The sequence below is a fragment of the Saxophila tyrrhenica genome (assembly GCF_035928015.1).
Source record: "Saxophila tyrrhenica strain CCFEE 5935 chromosome Unknown scaffold_20, whole genome shotgun sequence".
NCBI lineage: Eukaryota > Fungi > Ascomycota > Dothideomycetes > Mycosphaerellales > Extremaceae > Saxophila > Saxophila tyrrhenica.
This window is the reverse complement of record NW_027041752.1, coordinates 251,812-275,158: the sequence shown is the minus strand read 5'-3', so window position 1 is coordinate 275,158 and position 23,347 is coordinate 251,812. Positions and strand designations below refer to the sequence as shown.

Below are 23,347 nucleotides of genomic sequence, written 5' to 3'. Positions count from 1 at the left end.
ATGGACGAAGTACAGTTTTCCACTCGTGAAATGATGTGCCGTTGACAGCTTAAGGTAAGAGTCCACCGGTTGAAGGTGGTGTAGTACTCAGACGACGCATCGTCATTCCCACTCTATGTCATCTTCTCACTACCCTTCATCATCGCCTCCGCGCCCACCAACTCACTCCTCCTCGCCCGCTTCTTCAACACATTCTCAATAAACGCCTCCCCCGCCTTGTAACTACTCCTCACCAGCGGCCCACTCGCGCAATACAAAAATCCCAAATCCAGCGCTCTCTGCCTCCACAGTTCAAACGTCTCCGGCGTAACATATTCCTCAACCTTCATGTGTCGTTTCGTAGGCCGCATGTACTGTCCAAACGTCACGACGTCCACTTCCGCTTCTCGTAGATCTCGTAAGGTACGCCAGAGCGCGTCTTCTGTCTCCCCTAAGCCGAGCATTATGCTTGTCTTGGTGATGAGGGAGGGCTGTGCGCGTTTGGCTGCGCGGAGCACGGCGAGGGATTGCTGGAATTTCGCTCGGCGGTCGCGGACGGAGGGGGTGAGCTCTTCGGTCGTCTCGACGTTATGGGCGTACACGTCCAATCCACTTTTGGCTACGAGGGATACGGCGTCCAGGTCGCCTGCGTAGTCGCCTGTCAGGGCCTCGACGAGCATGGTGGGAGCTTTTTGCTTGATCTTGATGATTGTCTCTGCAAAGTGTCGAGCGCCGCCGTCGGCGATGTCGTCGCGGTCGACGCTCGTGAGGACGACGTAGCCTAGGCCCCATCTACTCAGCGCTTCTGCCGTGTTCTCTGGCTCGTGAGGGTCCAGCGGAGGAGGCTTGTTCGACGTCTTGACGGAACAAAACCGGCACCCGCGCGTGCAAGTGTCGCCCATAAGCATGATAGTAGCCGTAGCGGCGGCTTTGTTACTCCCGCCCCAGCAGTCACTTATGTTGGGACATCGTGCCTCTTCGCAGACAGTGTGGAGGTTCAGGCCGCGGAGGTCGTTCTTGATGCGCTTGTAGTTATCGTTGGCGGGTATGGGGGTCTTGAGCCACTCGGGAAGGCGAGTGTGGGAGCGCTTGCGGCCTGCTGGGCCTACTTGCACTGTGCGGAGTTCGAGCGCTTCTTCGGGGGTGGTGGGCTCATCCTGCTTGGGCGAGACGAAGTCGGCAAAGGAGGGACCAGTGTTGAGTCGGTCGGAGAAGGATGTTGCGGGTCTCGCGGAGGTGTTCGAGGGGGGCGAGAGGGGATCGTTGATTGTGGTGGCGAAGCGGCGTTTCTGGGGGATGAGGAAGGACTGGGTCTCGCAGACGGCGGAGGAGAGGAGGCGACGGGAGGATGGTCGGAGAGCTGCCATGGTGATGTCGTTGTCAGATCGTGGTCGAGGGGAGGGAGGTGGTAGGAGTGTTGGTCATCTCAAGAATAGTTCATTGAGGTCACTCGAGTCAAAGGCCGGCTCTACCCGAGATCTTCATCCTCATCTTGAATGCCCCGCCAAACACCTGCCATACCATCGCCCGTCCACCTCACTGTACAGTCGCACAAGATGGACGGAAGCCCCCCAACAGACGAACAATCCCTCACCCTCCCCTCCATCCACGTCTCTCTGACCTCCTCCCCTCTCTCCTCCGACGCCGCCCTCTCCCGCGTCAAATCGCCCAAAGCCGGGGCCGTAGTCCTCTTCGCTGGTAAGCACATCTTCTCCTACCCATCTGCCCTTACTGACGCTGTATACAGTAAGCTGAAATGTAGTTCTTCGTCTTCTGTAGGCTGTACGCGCGACACCTTCAACGATAAAGCCGTGCTCTCGCTCAATTACTCGACGTATGCTGCGCTGGCTTTGAGGAGCATGCAGGCGATTGCCAAAGAGGTGCATGCTAAGCATAACCTCACTGCGATCTCGATCACGCATCGATTGGGGCAGGTAGATGTCGGGGAGGAGAGTATCTTGATCGCTGTGAGCGCGCCGCATCGAACGCCGGCGTGGAGGGCTGGGGAGGAGTGCTTGGAGCTGGTGAAGGAGAAGGTGGAGATCTGGAAGGAGGAGAGGTTCGAGGGTGGAGGGGTGTGGAGGGCTAATCGTGATGGGAAGGCAGGAGTACCTGTGATTGATGGGAAGGCAACGTAGAAGGAAAGTGGATCAGCAGTGTAGTGTTTTGACTTTGGTTTTCTTTTGATCGCTCAAAGTACATAGACCGAAGCAAGGGTAGGATTCCTCGACGGATCACCCGGAGTCCTCACCCTGACCGCAGAACAGAGCTCGCCGCGGAAATGCCATCTCACCTCCAATGCCACATTGCCCACTCCGGAACTCCATCCCTGTCAAGATGTGGCATCTCGTCTCATCGATGCCATCATATCCTTCACCTCATATCATCCTCCCCCCTTCGTAACCGGCCGTCACATCATGTCCGTACCGTCTACTTCCTCCGGAACGAGCATCCCTCTGTGAGCCTCGCCTTGCCGCCGGTGGGCTGGCACAGCACCTGCGAGCAGCCGGCGCAGACGACGACGGTTTGGGCGTGCGAGAAGACGGTCGTGATGGTGAAGCAGCCGGGGCACTTGACGTCCATGAAGAAGGAGCGGGGGCCGGGGACGAGCGTCTGTTGATTTTGTCAGCGATTTGATTGCTTTTCTGGTGAATGTTGGGTGTTGGAGGGTGAAATATACCTTCAGCTTGTGCTTGCGGGCCTCGGCCTGCGGTGTTGGGTTGAGGAGATCAACTGCGAGAACCTGTTGTCCTATTGTTAGCCTTGCTCGATCTTCGTATCCCCCATTGTGATATCCCGATAAGTTGTAGGTCGCCGCAATGCCCACACCAACACGCAGCGCTTCGACCTCGAATGTCGTGTGCTCACGGGGTATGCGGCTCGCCACAGCTTCATTCATGGTTGTCGACGTACCATTTTGGCGGTATTGGTTTGTCAAAGGTTTCGAGATAGCTTGTCCAGTGATGGTGTATGTGTTTCCGGATCGCTCGCGATGAAGTGGGTGTGTTTGCAGAGATGGCGGTGTCGTGGACAATCGATGATTGAATTTGCAGTGCTTCAAAAGTGCGGGCGCTGTGGTCTGTGCTCATATGCCAAGACCCACGATTTTGAGTCTGAACAATCATTCACTTCGACTCATCTTTTGAACGATCATCTAAAGTATTGAGAGCATGTTCATGGGAAGGCAAAAGAGTGACACCATTAAAGCACCCTGCTACCATCTAAAAATGCTGGTATAAAAACCGAAAAGCACAACCCACACGTTACTCCCTCCTTTCACTCACCTCCATCGCCATCGCTAAATGCAAGCAAGCAAGCAAGCTCCCCTTGATGCCCGCGCCCGATAATGCTATACTCCGTCGCTATCTGCACGGATTAGGAGTAGTCCCTGTTCCGTTATTCCCCTCTTGATGACTTAAAAGCTATCTTGCTGCTGGAGAAGAAGTATGTTGTGGAGGCTATGACTCTGCTGGCTGTAAGGTACCCTGAGGTGGATAAGTCTTGGGTCGTGAAGCGGTCGTTATGGTTGGTAGTCGCTGGCGCGGGTGGGAAAGGAGCGTGCAGAGTTGGGTGTGTTGGGCTGTGGTAAGCTAGTGCACTTGCCACCTGTTTTGTGCGACAGCTGCGGTACGACGTCCGTTGCGATCGAGGCCGCGTGAGTCGCACGGCGGAGACGCAGCGGAGTCCGCAGTGCAGATTGGTTGCGTGGTCAGGCCGCATATCGTAGGTGGAGGGATGGTCATCCGCTACTCCTCTGCTTTGAGCCTCTCGTGTTGGTGGTTACGTATTCGTCTTCGGGATGCCATTCTTCCGGCTGGAAGTCCGGATTCAGGAAATGCGCTGTGTTGAAGTGGGAACTACAGTGCGTTAGTCTGGTGTCACTACTATACGGCAGTGGGTGTCACTCACTTCCTGAAGATGGCAGTCTGAAGTGGTGTGTGCTGAGACATATCAGCCTCGAGCTGCCACGTCGACGGTCTGAATGGTCCAGTAGATTGAGGCGCGAACCCTTGGTGCGACGACACGTTGGCTTGTGGCACGGTGCGAATGACAAGCTCCTCGGGCATCTGCGTCGGCGGTGGCACCAGATGAGCTGTCGCCGCTGGCACGTACACGGGCGCTGCTTGCATCTGAGGTTGCGGAGCCGGTACTGCAGGTGCTGGTATTGGCTGCGGACACTGCTGTACTGGTGCGGACGATCCAAAGAAGTCCGAGTCTGCATAGCTCGAACCTACCCATGCTTGGTGTGGGTTGGCGTACGACATGCCAGGGATGGTCGTCATGAAGTCCGGCAGGCCAAGATCGTAGACTGGTTCATGGTACGGCTGGCTGGCGTACTGTAGATATGTTGGAACGGCAGCAGGAACGGGGACTGGTGGCAGATCAGAGGGCATGTAGAGAATGTCGTAGTGTCCTCTGTTGGAGATGTCAGCCGAGCGTGATAGAAAGGAGTCATTCATAACTAACGGGCGGTACAGAAGCCTGATATAGCCGATATCGTAGCCGCCATGGTTGACTGGAGAGAAGCGATGCATGTTGACCTCTTTGCCATGACTTCGGTCCAAGTATAAGACTTCGAGAGTGATGCCCGCGGGAGACAGCAGAACATCCTTGAGCGCGTTGAGACTGAGATGCTCCAGCTCACTCGACACGGGCGTGACAGACTGCTCACAGTACTGGTCGATAGATGAGCCGCCGACAACCCAAGGGATGTAGTCCTGCGAGTGAGTCTTCATCCAGGCGGCAGTGAGAGTCTGCATTATCGTCAGCAGGATGCTCAAGGTACGGAGATGTACGGAACATACCCTGATATGCGTAATGATGAAGTTCTGGACGTAGTCATCATTGAAAGTCTCGTGGAGCGCATTCTCGGCGGTACCGTCCTGCATGCCATTCGCAACCTTCCTCAAGAGAGTGTAAGTCTCCTCGGCAAAGTCCTCGAGAAGCGAAGGGTCATAGCCAGCAGCGGTGCAGGTGTTCATAAGGGAACGGAGCCTTGCCTCCTCTTCGAGGAACTTGTTGCCATCTCCAAGGTTGATCAGAGTCTCAAAGTAGCCGAAGGCGATGGCTGTATAACATTAATTGGGCTCAATGACAAGGACATGACTGCACGCACCTCGCCATCCACACGATCCATCGCCTCTCACGGTGCGGTAGTGAGAGTACTTCTGAGGCAGGTTCTGCGACGTTCAGTCAGCGTGGCTCATCACTTGTACGTTTGACTCTCACTCACCGTCGTCTTCGCTTGATACACCGGATCGGCGGACGCATACTCGGTCGTGAGGTTGTTGGTCGATTGACGCTGGCCGACTAGCGGTCCCTACTCGTAGATCGTGGTCAGCGCTCAAAAGGAGAGATTCGCTTCGTGCCGCAACTCAAAAAGCACCAAACACACCTTCACTTCAGGCTCATACTCGTTGCTCAACTTCTGCATCTCCGCCATCTCGTCCTCGCTCGGTCCGGCGTGCTGTTGTCCTTCGGAAGCCATGGTGGCGCGAGCGTGACGGGTCTGCTGTCGAGTGCGGACGGGAAGTCGTTGTTGCTGAGGTCGAAGCGCCGTGAAGCCGGCCGCCGTCACGAAAGCCTGGTGCTGATGAGTCGGTGTCTGCTGCTGCGGCGCCACTTGCTGCACTCGATAGTCCACCGGGGCATACACTGGATCATGGTAGACTTGGCCGGGCGGTTGGTAGAAGTACCATTGAGGATTGAAGTGATGAGCCTGCTGGTGCTGGCTGGCCATCCCTCCTTCAATCGCTCGCTCACCCGCAAAGCTTCGGTGGACGCCCGAAGCTAACGCAGCGAAGCGGGGCGCTTTCTTCGATCTGTCTGTCGACGACTAAATGTTTGCTTGATCCGCTGCCGCTGCCAGCGTGTTGTGCAGTAATCGCTAGCCTGGTCGAGCTCGGTTGCAACGGAGCACTGGAATGCAGGATTGGTCGTCCGTTGGTGAGACTTCGTCGTCGACTTGTCGGTAGTTGTCCTGCAATGGTCGGTGTCGGAAAACAAAACAGAACAGCAGGTCGGTATCGAGACAGCACGGCGAGTATGTAGGTAATCGAACAAGATAATCAAACTGCAACACCACACTCCAAGGAAGACACGCCCGTGACCAAAAGCTTCAATGCCTGCAGCAAATGCTGTCTTGCCTTGCCCACCGGAGCCTCGGACTGCGCAGGAGCAGAGCAAGCAGGCAGGCAGGGTAGGGTGCAGCGTGGTTCGAAACAGAGGTGCGGTTCAGACTTCCTTGCTGTAGAGTAACGTCGATGAGCAAGCAACAAGTGGGAGAGCAGCAGAAGAGGTTCCAGACGACCGGGGTGCTGCAACGCAAGATATACGGGACGGAACGATCACACCTGCGCTCAGACAGGTTCCACTCTGACATACACAATAGGGCCCGCACGCTCGCCTGAAAGCAGAGCAGCAGCAGAGAGAAAACGCCATCCTCCGGGTCCTACATCACTCAATGAGATCGGGGGGGACCGAGCGAGACGAGCACGGAACATCTGGAAATACGACGACTTGCCTACTAGTCGAACCGTCATGCCAGGCACCGGATCGAGGCTCTAGACGCAGAAGCAAACGCCCCGGCAGGGAGGACATACCATCGGCGCCTCTCCACGATACGATCAAACAACCCAAGATCTAAACCGCCGCAGCGAACAGCATCCGGCCCGCGCGCTGCCTATCTAACTCGATCCCCGAATCTCAAATCATTGCAACGAGCACAGGGAGGGGAGAGATGAAGAGAGCGAAATGTAGCAGCGCAAGTCCGGACACAACGAGCAATGTATGCCAAAAAACTCCCCCAGGCCCAATCGAAGCACAGCCAGTCGTTTCTCGAAGCCCTCCCGACAGGCACGCCGTGCTCGACGGCGCCACCATGCACAGTGGTCGATCCAGGCGAGCCTCTGATGTGAAACGCGACGCCGGGATCTCCAGCGGTCGTGTCGGTCGCTGGAGGGAGGAGGGCGCTGCGAACCCATTCGAGTGCCACCGGTCGTGCAAAGTAGTCGGCGAGGTGTATCCTGTGAGAGCGCGGTTGACATTTCACGGATCCCTCGTCCGGCCGCCGTGTTGTATCTCGTGAGTTGGCGGTTTCGCCATGTGCACGCGGTTCTGCGTTAAGCATCACGATACCGTTCTCTCGACAGCTGGTAGCGAAGATGCAGGAGCTGCCAGTAGACGAGCATCGACAGCAGGGGTCGAAATATGACAAGTCGCACAAGTCAGCCCCGGCGGTGCGTCTGACCCTGGTCGGTGGCTGCAGCGAGTCTGCATCCGTCCCGACAGCTCGGTTGCATGGATCCCAGCACCAGCAGTAGCACTCTTCGCCTGTGACACCATCAGCTCGTTGGCGCGGTAAGGGCAAGGTCATGTCTAGAGATCGCGAATGGAGGCGTCAAGCTGCCGAGCGGATCGATAATAACAGCTCGCCTAAAGTTGGAGGTGGTGTGTACATGCATCTTTGATAGTTCAGAGACATCATTTTCCAACACTCACACAATATGACGAGGCTACACAGAAGACTTCGGCAACGGCGAAGGAAAGATTTGAGAGGAACGAGCTTGGGGCATCGTGGGAGCATGCGCTCGTTGCAACTGCCTGCCTCTGCAGAACAGCTCCTCTTTGGTGCTACGTGAACAGCTAAACCGACGAGCACGGGACGTTAGAGCCGAGAAAGTCCGCCCGGTCACAGCCCTGCTACCGAACCTCTTCTTCCTTGCGCAACGAGAACCGGTGCGACGGTAGATTTTCAGCCATGAGCATCCCCAGTGCTGGACGGTGCCGCCTGGCGTGTGGGTTCGGAAGCAGCAGCCGGTGATTTCAAATACCTCTATTCCTTCACGACTCTGCTCTGCCTTACATTTCATCTGGACCTCGATCCCAAAGGCGCTCCTGTTGCAGATGTGGCTGACAGGTCTCGGTATCATGGTTGGTCGCTGCTCGTAGGATCTCCACGCTTCTCATGCAAGTCATCAACCTCACTTTCCTGGCGCCCGGTTCGGCTTGCGCTTGCCTGACGTGCCCGCGGCCGGTCCTCTCGCAGACGACATGAAGGACTCAGGCATGGAAGAAGCAAACGACGGCCCACCCCCGCCTCCCAGCGCGTCGTCAGATTTGAAACCTTCCGACTCGTTCAGTACGACGGAAGCAAGCGAGCGGATCGCTGTCGTCCAGTCAGCCACGGCGTGCATCCGGTCCAGGTCCGCGCGGCTCTCGATCTCGACAGTCCCGACATCTTGGTTGATCTTGCCACGCAGCTTCTTGTCCATGATGAGGAAGCCGACGATATCTTGGACCTCGGGAACGGAAATGTGCAGGCGCTTCGCGATGAAGTCGAGCCGGAAGCGAGTGTAGGGCGCAACAAGCTTAACCACCGCCTTGGTACGCATGTTGCGGGTGACTTCGTCGATGTTCTCGGCAATGAACGGGTCTGCAAGGAGGTCCTTGTTCTGCTGAAGAATGGTTTCATACTGATTGATGTCGTCGCGCTGGTATGCATCGACAAGAGCTGTCATTGCGGCAATGCGCGGGTCGTTCTTGTAGGGCTTGGTCTCTTGCGAGTCGAACGGGTTGATGTCTGACCCCATGAGCATGGTTGTGAGCACAAGGTACTTCAGCACCTGGATTCGCTGCAGCGAGCCGGCCTCATCGTAGTTGCGGAATGATTCGAAGAAGTCGCTTTGGGCGCTCTTCCAGTTCTCTGGACCACGAGTTAGGGCGCGCAAACTATTGCAGGGGCACCCCTTGCTTACCTTCGCTCATGTGCATCTTCCCTCCACACTCTCTAATGATGCCCATGATCTTGGGATGCGGCACCGCCGAACGAACACTGAGCGCACGCTCGTACAAGCCCTAGCACATAAAGTCAGCTCATTCCGCAACGTCTGGCCAGCCAATTTGTCATACCTTCAAACGCTTGTTGTTCCTGGTCTCGGAATACATTTGGATTTCCAGAGCGTACGCTTCCATCGAGTACGTCCCTTTGCTCGGGTCGTCCGTCCCATCCTCCCTCTGGCATGCCTTGTGGAGCTCTCGAACCTTGCCGGTCAGACGAGTGTAATCCTTCTGCGCGAGCCAGAGCCTTGCCAGCTTCGTGTTAGTCGCCAGCCATAACCGCTCATTGTTGGTTGCCTGGAAAGACTCAAGCGTCTTGGAGTAGAAGTGCTCCATGCACTCGTTTGCAGCCTCATCTTCCGCATTCTTCTCGATGAAGTCCAGCATGTTGTTGATCGACTTCTCGGAGTAGTTGCGGGTGACGGCAGATTTGACGTAGGTGAGGAGCTCGGTGTAGTGTTCGACGGCCTGCAGATGTCAGCACTCTTCAGCTGACGAGGGCACCGAGACCTACCTTGTTGTAGTGGCCCAACTTGAACTCCAGCTTGATCGCCTGCTTCAGACCTTTGAACCCCCAATTGCCCTTCTCAGGCTCCAGCGCCGGCACACCGAGGAACTCTTCAATCGCTTCTTCAGGCGCATCACCCTTCATCTGCTTTGCGTTGTAGTATTTGTTCTCCACATCCACATCACCGCCCTGCTCTGCGTCATCTTCATCTTCCTCGTATTCGAAGTCGTAGCTACGTTCTGTCAGTACGAATGCTAACCTGGTTCGAAGGCAACCTACTTCTCGTCGTCCGAATCTTGCATGAAGTCATCGTCGTCCGACCTGGTGCAAACGTCAGTACCTTGACGGCGCTTCTCGGGCTGTGAGGTGACAATGGGGTACTCACATCTTGCCGATCGGCTCGAAATATCTTCACGTCGTTGAACAGGAGCGTCGCAGTGATGTTGACTCGTTGATGTCTCTAACGAAGCTCTGGTTGACGGGAAGCTCAAACAGTTCCAGGCACGTGGAGCTAATCGATAGCACGGACCGCCAAGACCTGCCTGACTGTCTGCCTTCGCCAACCCAATCTTCTCTTCCTCCTCCAACGACCTCAACTTACTCACCAATACATCTGCGACAACACCGCCGCCATGGGAGGCGATCTCAACTTGAAGAAATCATGGCATCCTCATCTGATGACCAACCAGAAGCGCGTCTGGGCCGAAGAAAAGAAAGCACTGGACGAGCGCAAGAAAATCGAGCAAGTGCTCAAGGAGCGCGCAGAGGAGCGCCAGATTCTCGAGCTCGAGCAGATGCAAGAGGCGGCCGGTGGCAAGAAGCGGACTGATCGTGTCGACTGGATGTACAATGGCCCCGGCTCGAACGGACCTGGTGCCGGTGTGAGCGAGGAGATGGAGGGGTATTTGCTCGGCAAGCGCAGGCTGGATGGGTTGGTGAAGAAGAGTGAGACCGAGAGCTTGAAGAAGGATGCTGAGTCGGCGGGTGGGGAGGGTGGATTTATGGCACTCAACACGAATGCGAACTCGATGAGGGATACGGCGTCGAAAGTAGCGAGCGATCCCATGCTTGCGATCAAGAAGCAGGAGCAGGCTGCTTACGAGGCCATGATGAGCGATCCTGTCCGGAGGAGGCAGCTGATGCAGGCCGCAGGGAAGGACGAGGATGAAGAGAAACCGAAAGACCGCGACCGGGAGAGGAAGCACCGAAAGCACAGGCATCGACATCGAGATGACGATGGGCACAGGAGCAAAAGGCGACGATACTCTGAAGAAGACGACGAGAGGCGGTCGCGTCGTCATCATTCTCACCGGCACAGAAGGAGGCCATCCAGGAGTGAGTCTTGGTCGCGCTCGCGGTCACCACCACGCAGGAAGTCGGAAGGACATCGCGATGACCGCAGATATCGATCGAGGCGGGACCGTGCTGACAGTGTTTCGCGCTCCCGGTCGCCTTACAGACGCCGTGGCAGTCCTTCGCCATCGCCGTCTCCATCTCGTTCGCCACCAAGGCGTCGCGATCGAGATGACCGCAACGACCGCAGAAGGTCGTATCCCAGCCCACGGCGCTCTGGCTCGTCCGACTCGAGGTCAATATCACCATACAAAGCTGGCAAGGACGACAGGAGCCGACAAAGCGGTCGACGCTCACCGTCTTACGGTCACTACAAGAAACCCTACACCTCGCCTCCCGGAGACAAGCGACCTTCCAAAAATGCTGCGGACCCGGAAACCGAGCGCCTTGCAAAGCTGGCGGCCATGCAGTCGAACGCTTCCGATCTTGAGACTGAGCGCAAGTCAAGGCTGGCTGACATCGAGGCCAAGGAGGCACGACAGCGGGAGGAAGACGACAAGAAGCGTTCTGACAAAGCCCGCTTTATTGGCAGTGTGCGAAAGGAAGCAGAGGGTGTGGACGCCGGGCGGAGGTTTGGCAAAGGGCGGATGGAGCTTGATTGAGCAAACGTTGTAGCAAAGAGCTGCTAAGGGGTACTAATACAGAGACAATTGTTCGAAGAGTTTCTGCTCCTGCTGAAGATCTGAATAGCTTTTACTCACGAGCAACACAAGACTCACGAGCCATACCAGTCAATTGCCCACTCGCTATCACCATCACACTGTTCATTCCGTCCGCACCAGGAGATCTCACCCATATCTCCAGACATCGGACTCGTGACCCGCTGCTCCGAACCCCTGACAACCCCACCGCACCCCGACTCCACCGGATAGTCGATATCCTGCACAGTATACTCCTCATGCCACTTCCCAAACCACACGCAAACCGACTCGTGCGGCTGCGCCGAACACTCGACGTACTCGGTCTTCTCGTGGCCCGCGCTGACGGAGAAGCCGCCGCTGATCCAGCGGTTGATGGGGCCGGAGACGGAGAAGCTGACGCTCCAGGACCAGGCTTGGCCTTCGCCGATGGTGCAGTCGCCGTCGCCGCAGAAGTGCTCGCCCTGGTGGAGGGGAAGGTCAGCAAGAGCGTTCGTGGATGTGGGGGGTGCGTGTGCGGGATGGGTTGCGTACGCTGACTTTCTCCCAGTACGTCCACTTGGTGGGAGAGCCGTCTCCGACGACCTCAGTCTCGTATACCCTGTCGGCGCAGTTTGGAGGGTCGAATGGGTCCTCGAGAAGCAGTGGTTCGTTGACGTTGGCGAGCATGTCTTCACCGGCCGCGTCGTTGGTCGTGGCGAGGGCTAGGACTCCTGAGCACACCAGGGCGAACAGGGAGAATGTAGAGGAAAGCATGATGGATTGCGGATAGGCGCTCTGTCACGATAAACGTTCGTAGATGATCTGGATGCAGGCATGTCGGAAGCAGGAGATGCAGTGGGTGTTTTATAGTCTCTGCCCAGCTCAGTCGTCTAATTGCTCGACCGGCTGTAGGGAGTCTGGACTGCTGCGCAGTGTAGTGGGCATACACCGTGTTCATCAAGAAGTAAGAAGCTGAAATCTGGCGTCGTCGGGACTGCCGATATCACCAGATACATCAGGCCACGCAAAGGCAGCCAAGCACTACAGGTGCACGTGAAAGGTCAACTTCGAGCCAAGGAAGGTTGCAGCAGGTGGAATACAACACTGAATCAGCAGAATCATGTGCTTGGGATAATCGGGATACCTTATGCATCGTTACGCTTGCTTCTCAACGTCCCAACATGGAATCGGCATTGCTCCTGCGCTCGTCTCAGCTCTGTGCCTCTTAGAGACCAACCGACCGTACATCCATGGATGTACCTTGTGCTCTCATCGCTGCAGCACTTGACGGACAATCGCGTGCCTTCCCCAACCCATCATCTACTGACCTGCTTTTTTCCTCCTGCTCCTCCGCGCGGTAAACATTTAATTGCCCTCCTCGAGCAGATCGTTCAGCTCGTTCGTTCGACCCCTCCTTCATGCGCCTGTATCTGAAGTCAAAGGCTCATCTCAATCTCGCAGAGCCAGCTGCCAGCCATTGGCCAAGTCTCATCAGGCCCTTGCTCCGCAAAAACGCGGGTGGAGAGGCGGGCGAACCAGGCCAGATTTAGGCTGACTCGGCTTGCAAGGTTCAGACGGGCCGGTCGATGATGAATGATGGATCGGTCCTCGCTCTTGTTCTCCCCAGACACGTTCTTCCTTCTATCGCTCGTTTCGTATCCTCTACATCACCTTCACGACCCGTGACTCGGACGCGCATTCGCACGCTACGATCAGCGCGTGGGAATGATCCTACTGGAGATATCGTTCAAAGACCGTGGCTGAGTCTGTGCCATTGCGCGTAACACCACCGAGCCTCGACGACTCGACTATATTCCTCGGACTCGAGAGCGCAAGACAGCGCGGCGGAAGCACTACAGAAAGAGAACACTACAACCCTGCACCAGTGGAAAACGTTGAGAGAAGATGCCGCTCTGCGGTGGAACAAAGACCGTCCAGCGGAAGCTGGTGCTACTGTATGTGGACTCGAGGACGGAGATGGGGGTATAGATGCGCGCAGACGACTGACGACGATACACAGAGGCGACGGAGCATGCGGCAAGACATCACTACTCAACGTCTTCACCAGAGGATACTTTCCAACCGTATAGTAAGGCCACCACACCTCTCCTCCACGCGGCGCATTGCTCCCAGACAAACTAGCACGACTAACATAATCCCCAGCGAGCCCACCGTTTTCGAGAACTACGTCCACGACATCTTCATCGACAACGTGCACGTCGAGCTCTCCCTCTGGGACACCGCCGGCCAAGAAGAATTCGACCGCCTCCGAAGTCTTTCCTACGATGACACGCACGCGATCTTGCTCTGCTTCAGCGTGGACTCGCCTGACTCGCTGGAGAATGTGGAGAGCAAATGGGTGGGCGAGATAGCAGAGAACTGCCCCGGTGTGAGATTAGTTTTGGTGGCGCTGAAGTGCGATTTGAGGGAGCAGGGACGGGATGAGGATGAGGCGACGCCGGAGCCAAAGAAGCCCACGATTGATTATAAGCAGGGTTTGGCGGTGGCGGAGAAGATTAAGGCGTTGAGGTATCTTGGTGAGTACAGACTCGGATTGGGATGATCGCGCGGATGAGAGCTGACTGCTGGGGCAGAGTGTTCTGCGATGAAGAACCGAGGCGTCAACGAGGCGTTCACAGAAGCTGCACGTGTGGCGCTCCAGGTGAAGAATGTCAAGGGTGACAAGAGCAGCAGCTGTACAGTTATGTGATGCGCTGCCGTTACTCGACATCACCCACCCACCTTTGCTCATTTCACGATTTTCGACGACACAGCTCGCAACAATATCCATTATTGCGGCCATCATTACATCGGCAGTATTCTACGCGCTAGATGGGAGTTTATATGGGGCGGACGGCTTTTGTTATTAGCTCTGGCGCTGGATCTGCTGAAAATACTCATTGTTTTGATCGGGGCAGTACACCACAGTCCCGGTCTTCAGAAATACAAAACGCCTTCAAAGGTTCTACTCGCTCTGACCGTCAACGAGCGTTACTCTCGGAAATAAGGACCAACAGCTCGGTCTGACAACCATCTGCGGGGAGCGCGTGGGGATGAAGAGGGGTGATGTTGTCTGCTTTCATCTTTACAACAAAAGTATATGGATTCAATTGGCAAGTATCTCTCTATTCCGTTTGGTTTCTTGCCATCCTTGCGTTGATCTTCAAAACTGCGAATCGACTTCGACTCACCACTCCATCCGCTTCTCCCTGCAAGCCAATACTTCCAGCAGCCACATCAACCCACCATGTCCCACCCCGGCCGCCTCGAGAACAAAGTCGCCATAATCACCGGCGGCGGCCTCGGACTCGGCGAAGGCATCGCCCGCAAATTCGTCCACGAAGGCGCCAAAGTCCTCCTCTTCGAAATCAACGCCGCCAACGGCTCCAAAGTCGCCTCCTCCCTCGGCTCCGCCCACGCCCTCGCCTTCGAAGGCGACGTCACGAAACTCGACCACTGGCAATCCGCCGTCCAGACCTGCATCGAGAAACTCGGCGGTCTGGATATCGTCGTCAATAACGCGGGAGTCGTGCATAACGCGCAGGCTTCGACTGAGGTGCCCGAGGCGGAATATGAGCGGATCATGAAGATTAATGTTTCCCCCCTCTACCAGTCTGCCAAAGCCGTGCACCCGCATTTCAAGAAGCAGGGGCATGGGGTGTTCGTCAACATCTCCTCCATCTCCGCCCCGCGCCCCCGTCCAAACCTCGTCTGGTACGCTGGCTCCAAAGGCGCGGTATCAGCCGTCACGAAAGGGCTAGCAGCGGAGTTCGCAAAGGACGGCATCAGGTGCAATGCCATCTGTCCCGTAGCGGCGGATACGGGGATGATGGCGTCGGTGCTTGGGGGAACTGATACGGAGGAGGGGAGGGCGGTGGTGATGAAGGGGATTCCGCTGGGGAGGGTGGCGAATGCGGTGGACGTGGGGAATGCGGCGTGTTTTTTGGCGAGCGAGGAGGCGGGGTTTATTACGGGGATTGAATTGCCTGTTGATGGGGGTAGGGCGTTGCAGTAGGTGGTGTCTCTGGCGATGGCCGAGGGGGAGGATGATGAGCTGTTCTTCGAAGAGCAGCTGGCGTGTTCTTAGAGAGATGGACAAGCCTCTGCTGCTGATAAGCAGCCAGTTGGTGTCAGATACCTTTGCCGCGAGAGAACCTTTTGCTACCTTCTACGGGGTGTTTCGGTTGCCCTTCTTCGACAGTCTAAAGCCCCTGGCGCTGCTGTACTGCCCCTCGTTCTGTTACCAACCGCCTGGCGATGGTCAGCTCGATCAAAGTACCTCCTAGGGCTCGTGGTTGGTTTTACGCGTTCGCCTCGTACAAGTGAGACATCAATTACTACCCATGTCCCCATCTCAAAACGGACTCGTCCCCGACCTCTTCCTACCTCATCAACCGCTTCCAGCTCCAACAAGTTCCACACCAACCCGTCAAACTGCACGCCTGAAACACCAGATGACATCTTCAACATCATCACTACAGGTACTGTTTCACACCACGCAGACGTCCCTCGAGTCAGTCCAGCACCTCGTAGCCGGCCCACTGCACAGATCCGTCTGCCGTCGACCGAAGCGGCAATTGCTGTGATCGCTCGTACCGGAGGTACAAACTCTGGCCTCGAACGATAACACAAAGGATCTGGGGATCTCACTGGGACCCCCCGTCGGTAGTGTACATTTACCTGCCCCATATCCCCTTTCCAGCGTGCGTTGAATCAATGAAGTTCCAGAGCATCCTCATATCGTGTGCCTCGAGCTGGCCTACGGTGCTCATTGGGGTTTGTGATCGAACGTACGGCCCCAACATCAGGAAGGGAAAGAGGGAAGTGCTTTCAAGTTTCTGCATATAAAGCTGTGGCAATGGTCGTAGTCATGGGACTATCATCTCACCCACCCTCCTCGAGAGCCAAACGTTCGCAAACATCCCGCCTCTTTACTGGACAGTACCGTAGCAACCAGTAAGGCCAACATGCTTCCGACACATCTCTTCGGATGGGTGATGATTCTGGCACTTTGGGGTACATCAGTCGTGGCAGAGCCCGTGGCAGAGCCGGAAGCATCATCATCAGTTGTGGCAGACCCAGAAGCTCGCCAATATTGCAGAAAAGCGCAACTTGGCAATCAACGGTGCTGGCTCGGGAGAGGTGGTCTCCGGAGAGTGGTAAGCCGCGGTCAACATGTCAAGATGACTGCGTTTGGTCTAACAATGTACAGCAAGAATGCCAGAGGACGAACGGAAGATATCAATGGGTGACTTTGCAAGTTTGTTTTCACGGTTGCTACTGTGATACACATAAGTCCTGCTTTTGCACTCTGCCACCGAACGGTCCTCCACCTCTAGAGGGATCAAGCAGTGCTGGGGACGAGAGCGAAGACAGCTAGGCAGGCCTCGAAAGCTCCACGGGATCTCCGTCTACTACGACTGCGAGAAGCGCTGGATGGATGGGGGAGGACGCGGATTCAACACAGGAAGCTACCAGCGGACAGCGCCACAACTGGCCACAACCCCAGGAAAGGCAGACGCTCATTTGCAAGTACAACGGAAGGATGGAAAAATCCATAGAGTTGATTTAGATGTGGGGGTCATACATTCACTTCAGTCGCAGTACAGAGGTTAGAGTGGAAGCAGACAAAGCCAGTTTAGCAACAACACCGAATGACACTTCTCGTACTGTAGGTACTGTTTCATGCTGCGCAGATCTCCCGGGAGTTAGGCCAGGTAGGTATCTCATAGTTGATAGCCGACCCACTGGGACGGATCCGCGTCCCCATCTGCCGTCGCCCCAAAGCGGCAGTGGTTCGTGCTAACGTCTAGCCTCGAACAAGACAGACACGACCACGAGAGTTCCATGTGCCGACGACTGTGGCGCTGATCCGGAGCTAAATCCAGTTGAGACCGTTGGATGATGTCTGGTTTAGGGGCAGTGGAGGGCGGGTATAAACGGTGAGAGGCCTCCAGGACGGAAGTCCGAAGCACTGTTTTGCTTCGAAGGGGTTCTGGTGTTTGGTGTTTGTTTGTCGTTAACAGTGACTGACGAGCGACGATGGGCTCTAGGTATACTGATGCGGAATGGTCCATGTTCATTGAGGAGGTTGAGCATGACCTGAAGGTGTCGTCGGAGCCGTACTCGTGTCCCAGCATAAGGAGTAGTGGCTTCACGAAGACGATCGACCATACGCTGCTTAAGCTAGAGACCAAGGCTGTTCAGATCGATGAGTTGTGTGCAGAGGCCAGAGTTAATGGCTTTGCTGTAAGTGCACATCTTCCGTTGTCCGGCCAAGAATAGAGCACAGCTGATAAGTATTGCAGAGCGTATGCGTGCGAGCAAACTTCGTCCACCAATGTGCCGCCGACCTCAGAGGCTCCGGGGTCAGAGTAGCCTGCGTCGTCGGCTTCCACGAAGGCACGCATGATCTCCTCTACAAACTACAGTACGTATCCCCCCCCCCCCCTTCACCCCATCTTGCCAACCACTAACATCCCTCCAGAGAAGCCAAAACCGCCATCCAATCCGGCGCAGACGAACTGGACATCGTAATCAACTACCTCGAACTCCAAGCCCGCAAATACAATTCCATCTACCAGGAACTCGTCGCCCTGCGCTCGCAAGCCCAACACCCGGTCCAGCTCAAACTCATCCTCGAGACCTCACAGCTCAATCGATCTCAGATCATCGCCGGCTGCGCAATGGCTGCCGCAGCTGGGTTTGACTTCGTCAAGACGTCGACTGGATTCAATGGACCGGGCGCTACTGTGGAGAATGTACGGTTGATGGCTGCGTGTTGTCAGAAGTTGGCGGAGGGCAATGGGCCGGGGCGGAAGCGCATGCAGGTGAAAGCTTCAGGTGGGATCCGGACGCTGGAGGACGCGGTGAAGATGCTTGAAGCAGGGGCGAGTAGGCTGGGGACTAGTGGAGGAGTGTGGATTGCTCGAGAGGCGAAGGAGAAGGCGGAGCAGGGGATGAGTACCAATGGGGCGGTGTATGGGGAGGGGAGGAGACCGAGTCTGCAGACGAGGTTGTTTACTGACTACTGACATTCGTGTCATCGATTCTCAGAGATCCTGCTTTGTGCTTGCGCTACAGCATCTCCTCCATCTCAACTGAAAAGTTCACATTCAGCTGCTGTTCCCGCGAAGCTGCCCCGACGGTGCTGTCCTTCCCTCCATCTTCCCTGCCGTCACTTTTTATCCGTCTTACAAAGCTCCCACATGAAATCCGTAAATTCGCCCGATGTGGCATCCTCAATGTCCACTTCAAGGTGCTTCGCATACTTCTGAAAGTACTCGCGCTTCACCTTCGACAAATGCGGCTTGTCCCAATGTAACCGCACCAGCCGCGAGATCAGCAATTCGTAGCGTAGCTCGTCATCTTTGTTCTTCTCGGCAATGTCTTTGATGGCGTGTCGAAGGAGTAGGGCGTCGCGGACGGGTTTGTTGATTACGCCGTTGAGAATGTGGGCTATGACCTCGCCCTGTAGCATTGTCAGCATGGTAAAATCCTGCTGGGTAAGATGAAAAGATACTCACCACAAGATTACTACTCTTCCTCAACGCCGCCCTCGGGAAGTTCTCCTGATACATCCGATCATACGTCTTCATCATCTCTCGCAGATGCGCATCACTCCTCCGCACAATAATTTCCAGCATCACACTCTCCCCGCCCTGCTTCGCGGTGAGCGCCTTATGCAACGTCTCGACATCGCGGTTCTTGTATTCCTGCGGATAAACATCCTGCTCCTCTTGCCGCCGCCCCTCAAGCGCCATCAGCACGGCGACACGGAACTTATCCATCTTCAGCTCCTTCTCCATACACTTCACCAGGTCGTCAGCGTATCGCTTGTCCCGGAACTCCTCCTTGATCTCCAGGATCTCGCGGTTCGTCCGACCCATCAGACTCTCAATCAACAGTTCTCGACGAGAGTTGTGCGATTGATAAAAGAAGTTCGCCCAGTATCCTTCACTCTCCCAGCGACCGAGCGCAGTCACGTATGCGGCTTTGCCAAAGTTGCCAGAGAGTTTCATCTTCAAGTGGTTGGGCATTTTGACGCTCCGGTCTGCAATTTTCACCTGCTTCCGGTACTCGCGCCGGACGTGCATAATTTGATCGTGGGTCAGGCCTGGAAGGATCTCGCAGAGGGTGTCGGTGTCTGGCTTTGTGCCCCGTAGAGCTTTTGAGATCCGTTTGGCGTCTTCTTCGTAGTCGTCGACTTTGACGCTTTTCTTTTTCTTCTTCTCTGCGTCTTGGGCTAGTTTGTCCTTGCTGCCGCGGACCATTTGAGGAGATAGTGGCTCGAGAGCGTCCAGTTCGTCATCGTCGTTGGTTGGCCTGAGTGCCATTGGCATGGGAGAGAGCTGCTGGTAGGTGCCGTGGTATGCTTCGAGAAGCGGGCTGGGTGGCGGTAGGTCGCTTTGACCTGAGAGGTCTGGTCGATTGCCACTGACGGATAGTCGATCCGTTCGTGCTGTCAGACCCGGAGAGCGTGGAGCATCGAGACCGCCGGAGCGAGTATCGACGGAAAGCCGGACACTTTTTGATTTGGAGTCCGTCTTCTCCCGCGCCGGCGTTCTGTCGACGATGTTGGCATCTCGACCGTGTGAATCGTATGAGTAACTCCGTCGGACCTCCTCTCGCTGTAGATCACGAGCCCGTCCCTCGGGTTCAGGCCTGCGTTCATCATACTGTGGCTTCGGCGGGTACGCCGCTTCCCGTGAAGATTGGCCATATTCCCGGGTATATGATGAAGTCCTTGACTGACTAATAGGTAACTCAGGCCGTTGCGGGTATCTAGAGATCTCTGGCGGATACGGTTCGGCAGGCCTTCCTGGAGGGTAGGGACTGCTGTAAGAGGGAGTCCGGCTGCCGTTGGGCGGTGAATCATTCCCATAGGCCAAGTCGATAAAGTCGTCGTCCGGCATCGCTGGCATCCGAGGGAGCGTATTCGAGCGGGTGTAGGTGTTGTAGTCCTGCGGGCCATCGTATGGATCGTCCTCAATCGGATAGGGTACGCTGGAATGGCTTGACGGCTGCGGATACGTGCTCGTCCTTGCGGGCGGTGCTTGACGGAAGTAGTCAGACCGCTCTGCTCCAGTAGTAGCGGGTGATCTTAGTTCGTATTTCGGTGAACCAGCCTCGTCGAACGACCCGGGAGGTGGAGCGGAGTAGCCATACGGTGTGTTCGAGGGCGGAGATGAGGCCTTCGTGGTTTCTGGCGCGCGGACATTGCTTCGAGACCGCGAACGGTCACGCGAGCGAGATCTGTCTCTGTGTCGAGAAGACCTGTCGTCTGGTCTGAGCGACATGTTTGCACCACTCCAACGCCAGTGCCGCCTGTCCGAGCCAGTTGCGAATACTTCAGTGTTCAGAAAGAGATGTGTATCTCAGTAGACGAAGGTCGAGACCTTTTGAGTCTTCTTCTCGTGCAACGCAAACTCACCGGTCGGTCGGTCAGGCAATCGAAGCTTGGCCACAGCTGAACATGCACCTATCGGGCGTAGGAGGAGGAGATGAATGTAGGGTGCCGTTGGCGTCTGGACGAATGGCGGGGCAAGATGGCAGAAGTTCGCTGTGCTGGCCTTGCCGAAGCAAAGGTGTATTGGTTCACTCGACTGTCTTGTGTTTTCGTGGTCCACATGTAGGTATGTTGTTGAGTCCTCACCGAAAATCAATGCTCAGGTTTTGGGTGTAAATTGTAGCCAAAGTGAACCGCATATCGTGCAGTCTCTACAAAACCTTAGAGCAGAGAGGACCCCCACCGCTGGACGCCTTAAAGTATCAAGCTGGCAGTACAAATTTCTCGACAAGTTAATGCTTTAGAGAGATATGAGTTGAGCTGCTGGAGCCACCATCTAGGTCTATCATCTAATTCTTAGCCTCTAAATCTCTACCATCCCATGACTGCTCGTCTTCCGCGAGTAATCAGCCCTCGAAGACACCGTGTTGAAGTTCGACACCCATGCTGTCGTTCAGTCAGTACATGCCGCCTCAAATCTGTTGCTCAAGAATGAGTTTACTCACCTGCCAGCCATCTTCCGCATACTCTCCTCAATATCATCGTCCATGCCCTTCCCCAACCCCAGCCACTGCCTCATCTTGCTCCACCAAAACACCACATCCGTGCTCAGCAGCACAGTCCTAAACAGCACATGCCGTCCATACTCCCTCCATCGATCCGCAAAACTCGCATCCTTGCCCTCTGCAAGCGCCCTCGAAGCCCACGTCCCAGTAATCTTGACCCGATTGACAGGTGAGCCGAGGAATTGGTTGTTGCCTTGCACAATACGAAGGTTGCGGCCGATGAAGATGAGTTCTTGCGGGAACTTGTCTTGGTTAGCGAGGATTTCGCGGACGGCTTTGCGGGACTTCTGCTGCATCTCGAACTGTCGTTGGCGCTGCTCTTGCTTGCTCAGGCCTCTAAGCTCGTCAATCGTTTTGCGATCGCCGCCTTCGTAGGGTCGCATGAGAGTAGCGCTGGCAAAAATGTCCGGTGCGTTGATACCCCATTCCTCCTTGGTTATGCGGTTGATCGTGGCGTTGTCGAAAGTCATTAGCGAGCGCCAGAATTGCGCATACTCCTTCCGGAACTTTGGATCCATTTGGATATAGAGGCCGTGGTCGATCAGGACGAGCTCAGGCTTGCCGCTTGGCTGCCTCCGAATGAATATGTTACCTGGGTGTGGGTCGCAGTGTACAAGTCCCCAAAGGAACATTTGCGCTGAGAAGAGGTCGACCATGGTCTGCATTACTGGTCGCAAGCTCAAGCCCAGCCCTCCGTTCTTCCTCGGACCACGCCAGTCATCACGAACTGGCTTGAGCTTCTCGTCGTTAGGGTGATTGGTTGGCACGCTTGCGGCGACTGATGGCGGAGGAGGATCCAGCCGTCTGCCGCCAGCACCAGGAGATCCTTTCCTCCATCCGCCCTGCCACGACCCTTGGATGCCTTCCTTGTCCCATAGCCGTATCCCCTCGATCCACTCCGCGGTCATGACACGCGTGCTGCTCAGCTCGTGGTAGACCTCCGGGATGTAGACGCGATCTCGCAAGCGCGGCTCGCCCTGTATCAGCTCTCGCATCTTCCCTGCGTTCTTAGCTTCGTTTTGAAAGTCCGTCTCCAGCATCAAGCGGTCGGTGATGTATGGGACCAGATGGTACAGCGGTAGATCGAACCACCACGTATACAGCCGAGTGACAACCTTGAATGCCCAAAGATCCCAGCCGACCTGTCTCGCAATCTCGCGTTTCTGAATCTTAACCGCAACCTCCCTTCCATCTGCGAGTCGTGCCCAATGTACTTGCGCAACACTCGCGCTGGCTCTTGCCGTCCGCTCCATGACACCCTTCGAAGAATCACCGGCGAACGAGACCCCAAAGACCTCCTCCACACTCTTCCCAAAGTCCTCCTTTATGACCTGCTCCACCTCCGCCCAATCATTCTGCGGCGCATCGTCAAACATGCGAGCGAACATCTTCTGGAACTCCGGCGGCAGAATCGCGCTCTGCATAGCAATCGCCTGTCCTATCTTCAAGTACAGTCCTCCATTCTCCCTCAACAGCTCAAAGACCCTCCTCGCGCTCCGCGAATGTAGGTCGTTCACGTTGTCGCCAATCCACGGGTCGGGGCGGAAGTTGATGTTGTAGTCCAGCGCAACGATCAGGCCGGTGTAGAACGTGCGAAACGAGCGGGCGAGAGAGCGGTCGTAGAAGTAGTGGTCAAGAACTCCTATGAGTCCGACAGCTACAGCGGTTCTGAACAGCCGCCGTAGCCATTTTCGCGAACGGGTGTATGCTTTGGGCTGGCGGGGCTTGCCTAAGGACGATGGTGAGGGTGGTTTGAGAGGTTCGAACTGGCTCTGGAAGCGTCGGATGATTAGGCTGGTATGCCGTGAACTGAGGTTCCGCGGTGTTATGTGTCGCGTGCTCGAGATGTATGTTCGTGTGCTATCGCCGAATCGAAGGTCTGCTGCGGAAGCATATCGAGGTCTCAGGATCTTGCTTGCGCATTGCCCGCATAGTCGCGGCGGCAAGCGAAACATCACTTGGTCACCTCAAGGAG

At 55.9% G+C, this 23,347-nt stretch overlaps 12 protein-coding genes across 12 annotated transcripts; 5 read left to right on the top strand and 7 right to left on the bottom strand.

The window, feature by feature from the left end:
• Positions 1-113: 113 nt before the first annotated feature.
• On the bottom strand, positions 114-1,346 carry LTR77_010015 (uncharacterized protein; the record flags this gene model as incomplete). The annotated part of the gene is made up of 1 exon (XM_064807240.1): positions 114-1,346. One exon carries the CDS (start codon positions 1,344-1,346, stop codon positions 114-116), a length of 1,233 nt encoding a protein of 410 aa, XP_064654613.1.
• Positions 1,347-1,535: 189 nt separating this feature from the next.
• Positions 1,536-2,117, top strand: LTR77_010014 (uncharacterized protein; the record flags this gene model as incomplete). Its single annotated transcript, XM_064807239.1, has 2 exons — positions 1,536-1,677; positions 1,759-2,117. 2 exons carry the CDS (start codon positions 1,536-1,538, stop codon positions 2,115-2,117), a joined length of 501 nt encoding a protein of 166 aa, XP_064654612.1.
• A 292-nt stretch (positions 2,118-2,409) lies between these two features.
• rps27 (40S ribosomal protein S27) lies at positions 2,410-2,878 on the bottom strand (the record flags this gene model as incomplete). Its single annotated transcript, XM_064807238.1, has 2 exons — positions 2,410-2,592; positions 2,660-2,878. The coding sequence occupies 2 exons, from the start codon at positions 2,876-2,878 to the stop codon at positions 2,410-2,412; spliced, it is 402 nt and encodes a 133-aa protein (XP_064654611.1).
• A 1,006-nt stretch (positions 2,879-3,884) lies between these two features.
• On the bottom strand, positions 3,885-5,719 carry LTR77_010012 (uncharacterized protein; the record flags this gene model as incomplete). Its single annotated transcript, XM_064807237.1, has 5 exons — positions 3,885-4,733; positions 4,785-5,047; positions 5,096-5,159; positions 5,213-5,299; positions 5,375-5,719. The coding sequence occupies 5 exons, from the start codon at positions 5,717-5,719 to the stop codon at positions 3,885-3,887; spliced, it is 1,608 nt and encodes a 535-aa protein (XP_064654610.1).
• Positions 5,720-7,961: 2,242 nt separating this feature from the next.
• Positions 7,962-9,627, bottom strand: LTR77_010011 (uncharacterized protein; the record flags this gene model as incomplete). Its single annotated transcript, XM_064807236.1, has 5 exons — positions 7,962-8,683; positions 8,736-8,835; positions 8,890-9,285; positions 9,332-9,557; positions 9,605-9,627. The coding sequence occupies 5 exons, from the start codon at positions 9,625-9,627 to the stop codon at positions 7,962-7,964; spliced, it is 1,467 nt and encodes a 488-aa protein (XP_064654609.1).
• A 330-nt stretch (positions 9,628-9,957) lies between these two features.
• Positions 9,958-11,280, top strand: CWC25 (RNA-splicing factor; the record flags this gene model as incomplete). Its single annotated transcript, XM_064807235.1, has 2 exons — positions 9,958-10,660; positions 10,709-11,280. 2 exons carry the CDS (start codon positions 9,958-9,960, stop codon positions 11,278-11,280), a joined length of 1,275 nt encoding a protein of 424 aa, XP_064654608.1.
• A 113-nt stretch (positions 11,281-11,393) lies between these two features.
• On the bottom strand, positions 11,394-12,072 carry LTR77_010009 (uncharacterized protein; the record flags this gene model as incomplete). The annotated part of the gene is made up of 2 exons (XM_064807234.1): positions 11,394-11,780; positions 11,851-12,072. The coding sequence occupies 2 exons, from the start codon at positions 12,070-12,072 to the stop codon at positions 11,394-11,396; spliced, it is 609 nt and encodes a 202-aa protein (XP_064654607.1).
• A 1,131-nt stretch (positions 12,073-13,203) lies between these two features.
• On the top strand, positions 13,204-14,008 carry RHO3 (Rho GTPase; the record flags this gene model as incomplete). The annotated part of the gene is made up of 3 exons (XM_064807233.1): positions 13,204-13,253; positions 13,462-13,835; positions 13,893-14,008. 3 exons carry the CDS (start codon positions 13,204-13,206, stop codon positions 14,006-14,008), a joined length of 540 nt encoding a protein of 179 aa, XP_064654606.1.
• Positions 14,009-14,545: 537 nt separating this feature from the next.
• On the top strand, positions 14,546-15,313 carry LTR77_010007 (uncharacterized protein; the record flags this gene model as incomplete). Its single annotated transcript, XM_064807232.1, has 1 exon — positions 14,546-15,313. The coding sequence occupies one exon, from the start codon at positions 14,546-14,548 to the stop codon at positions 15,311-15,313; it is 768 nt and encodes a 255-aa protein (XP_064654605.1).
• Positions 15,314-17,340: 2,027 nt separating this feature from the next.
• Positions 17,341-18,332, top strand: LTR77_010006 (uncharacterized protein; the record flags this gene model as incomplete). The annotated part of the gene is made up of 3 exons (XM_064807231.1): positions 17,341-17,547; positions 17,607-17,728; positions 17,786-18,332. 3 exons carry the CDS (start codon positions 17,341-17,343, stop codon positions 18,330-18,332), a joined length of 876 nt encoding a protein of 291 aa, XP_064654604.1.
• Positions 18,333-18,475: 143 nt separating this feature from the next.
• Positions 18,476-20,597, bottom strand: LTR77_010005 (uncharacterized protein; the record flags this gene model as incomplete). Its single annotated transcript, XM_064807230.1, has 2 exons — positions 18,476-18,769; positions 18,825-20,597. The coding sequence occupies 2 exons, from the start codon at positions 20,595-20,597 to the stop codon at positions 18,476-18,478; spliced, it is 2,067 nt and encodes a 688-aa protein (XP_064654603.1).
• Positions 20,598-21,213: 616 nt separating this feature from the next.
• Positions 21,214-23,327, bottom strand: LTR77_010004 (uncharacterized protein; the record flags this gene model as incomplete). Its single annotated transcript, XM_064807229.1, has 2 exons — positions 21,214-21,253; positions 21,313-23,327. 2 exons carry the CDS (start codon positions 23,325-23,327, stop codon positions 21,214-21,216), a joined length of 2,055 nt encoding a protein of 684 aa, XP_064654602.1.
• Positions 23,328-23,347: the final 20 nt, after the last annotated feature.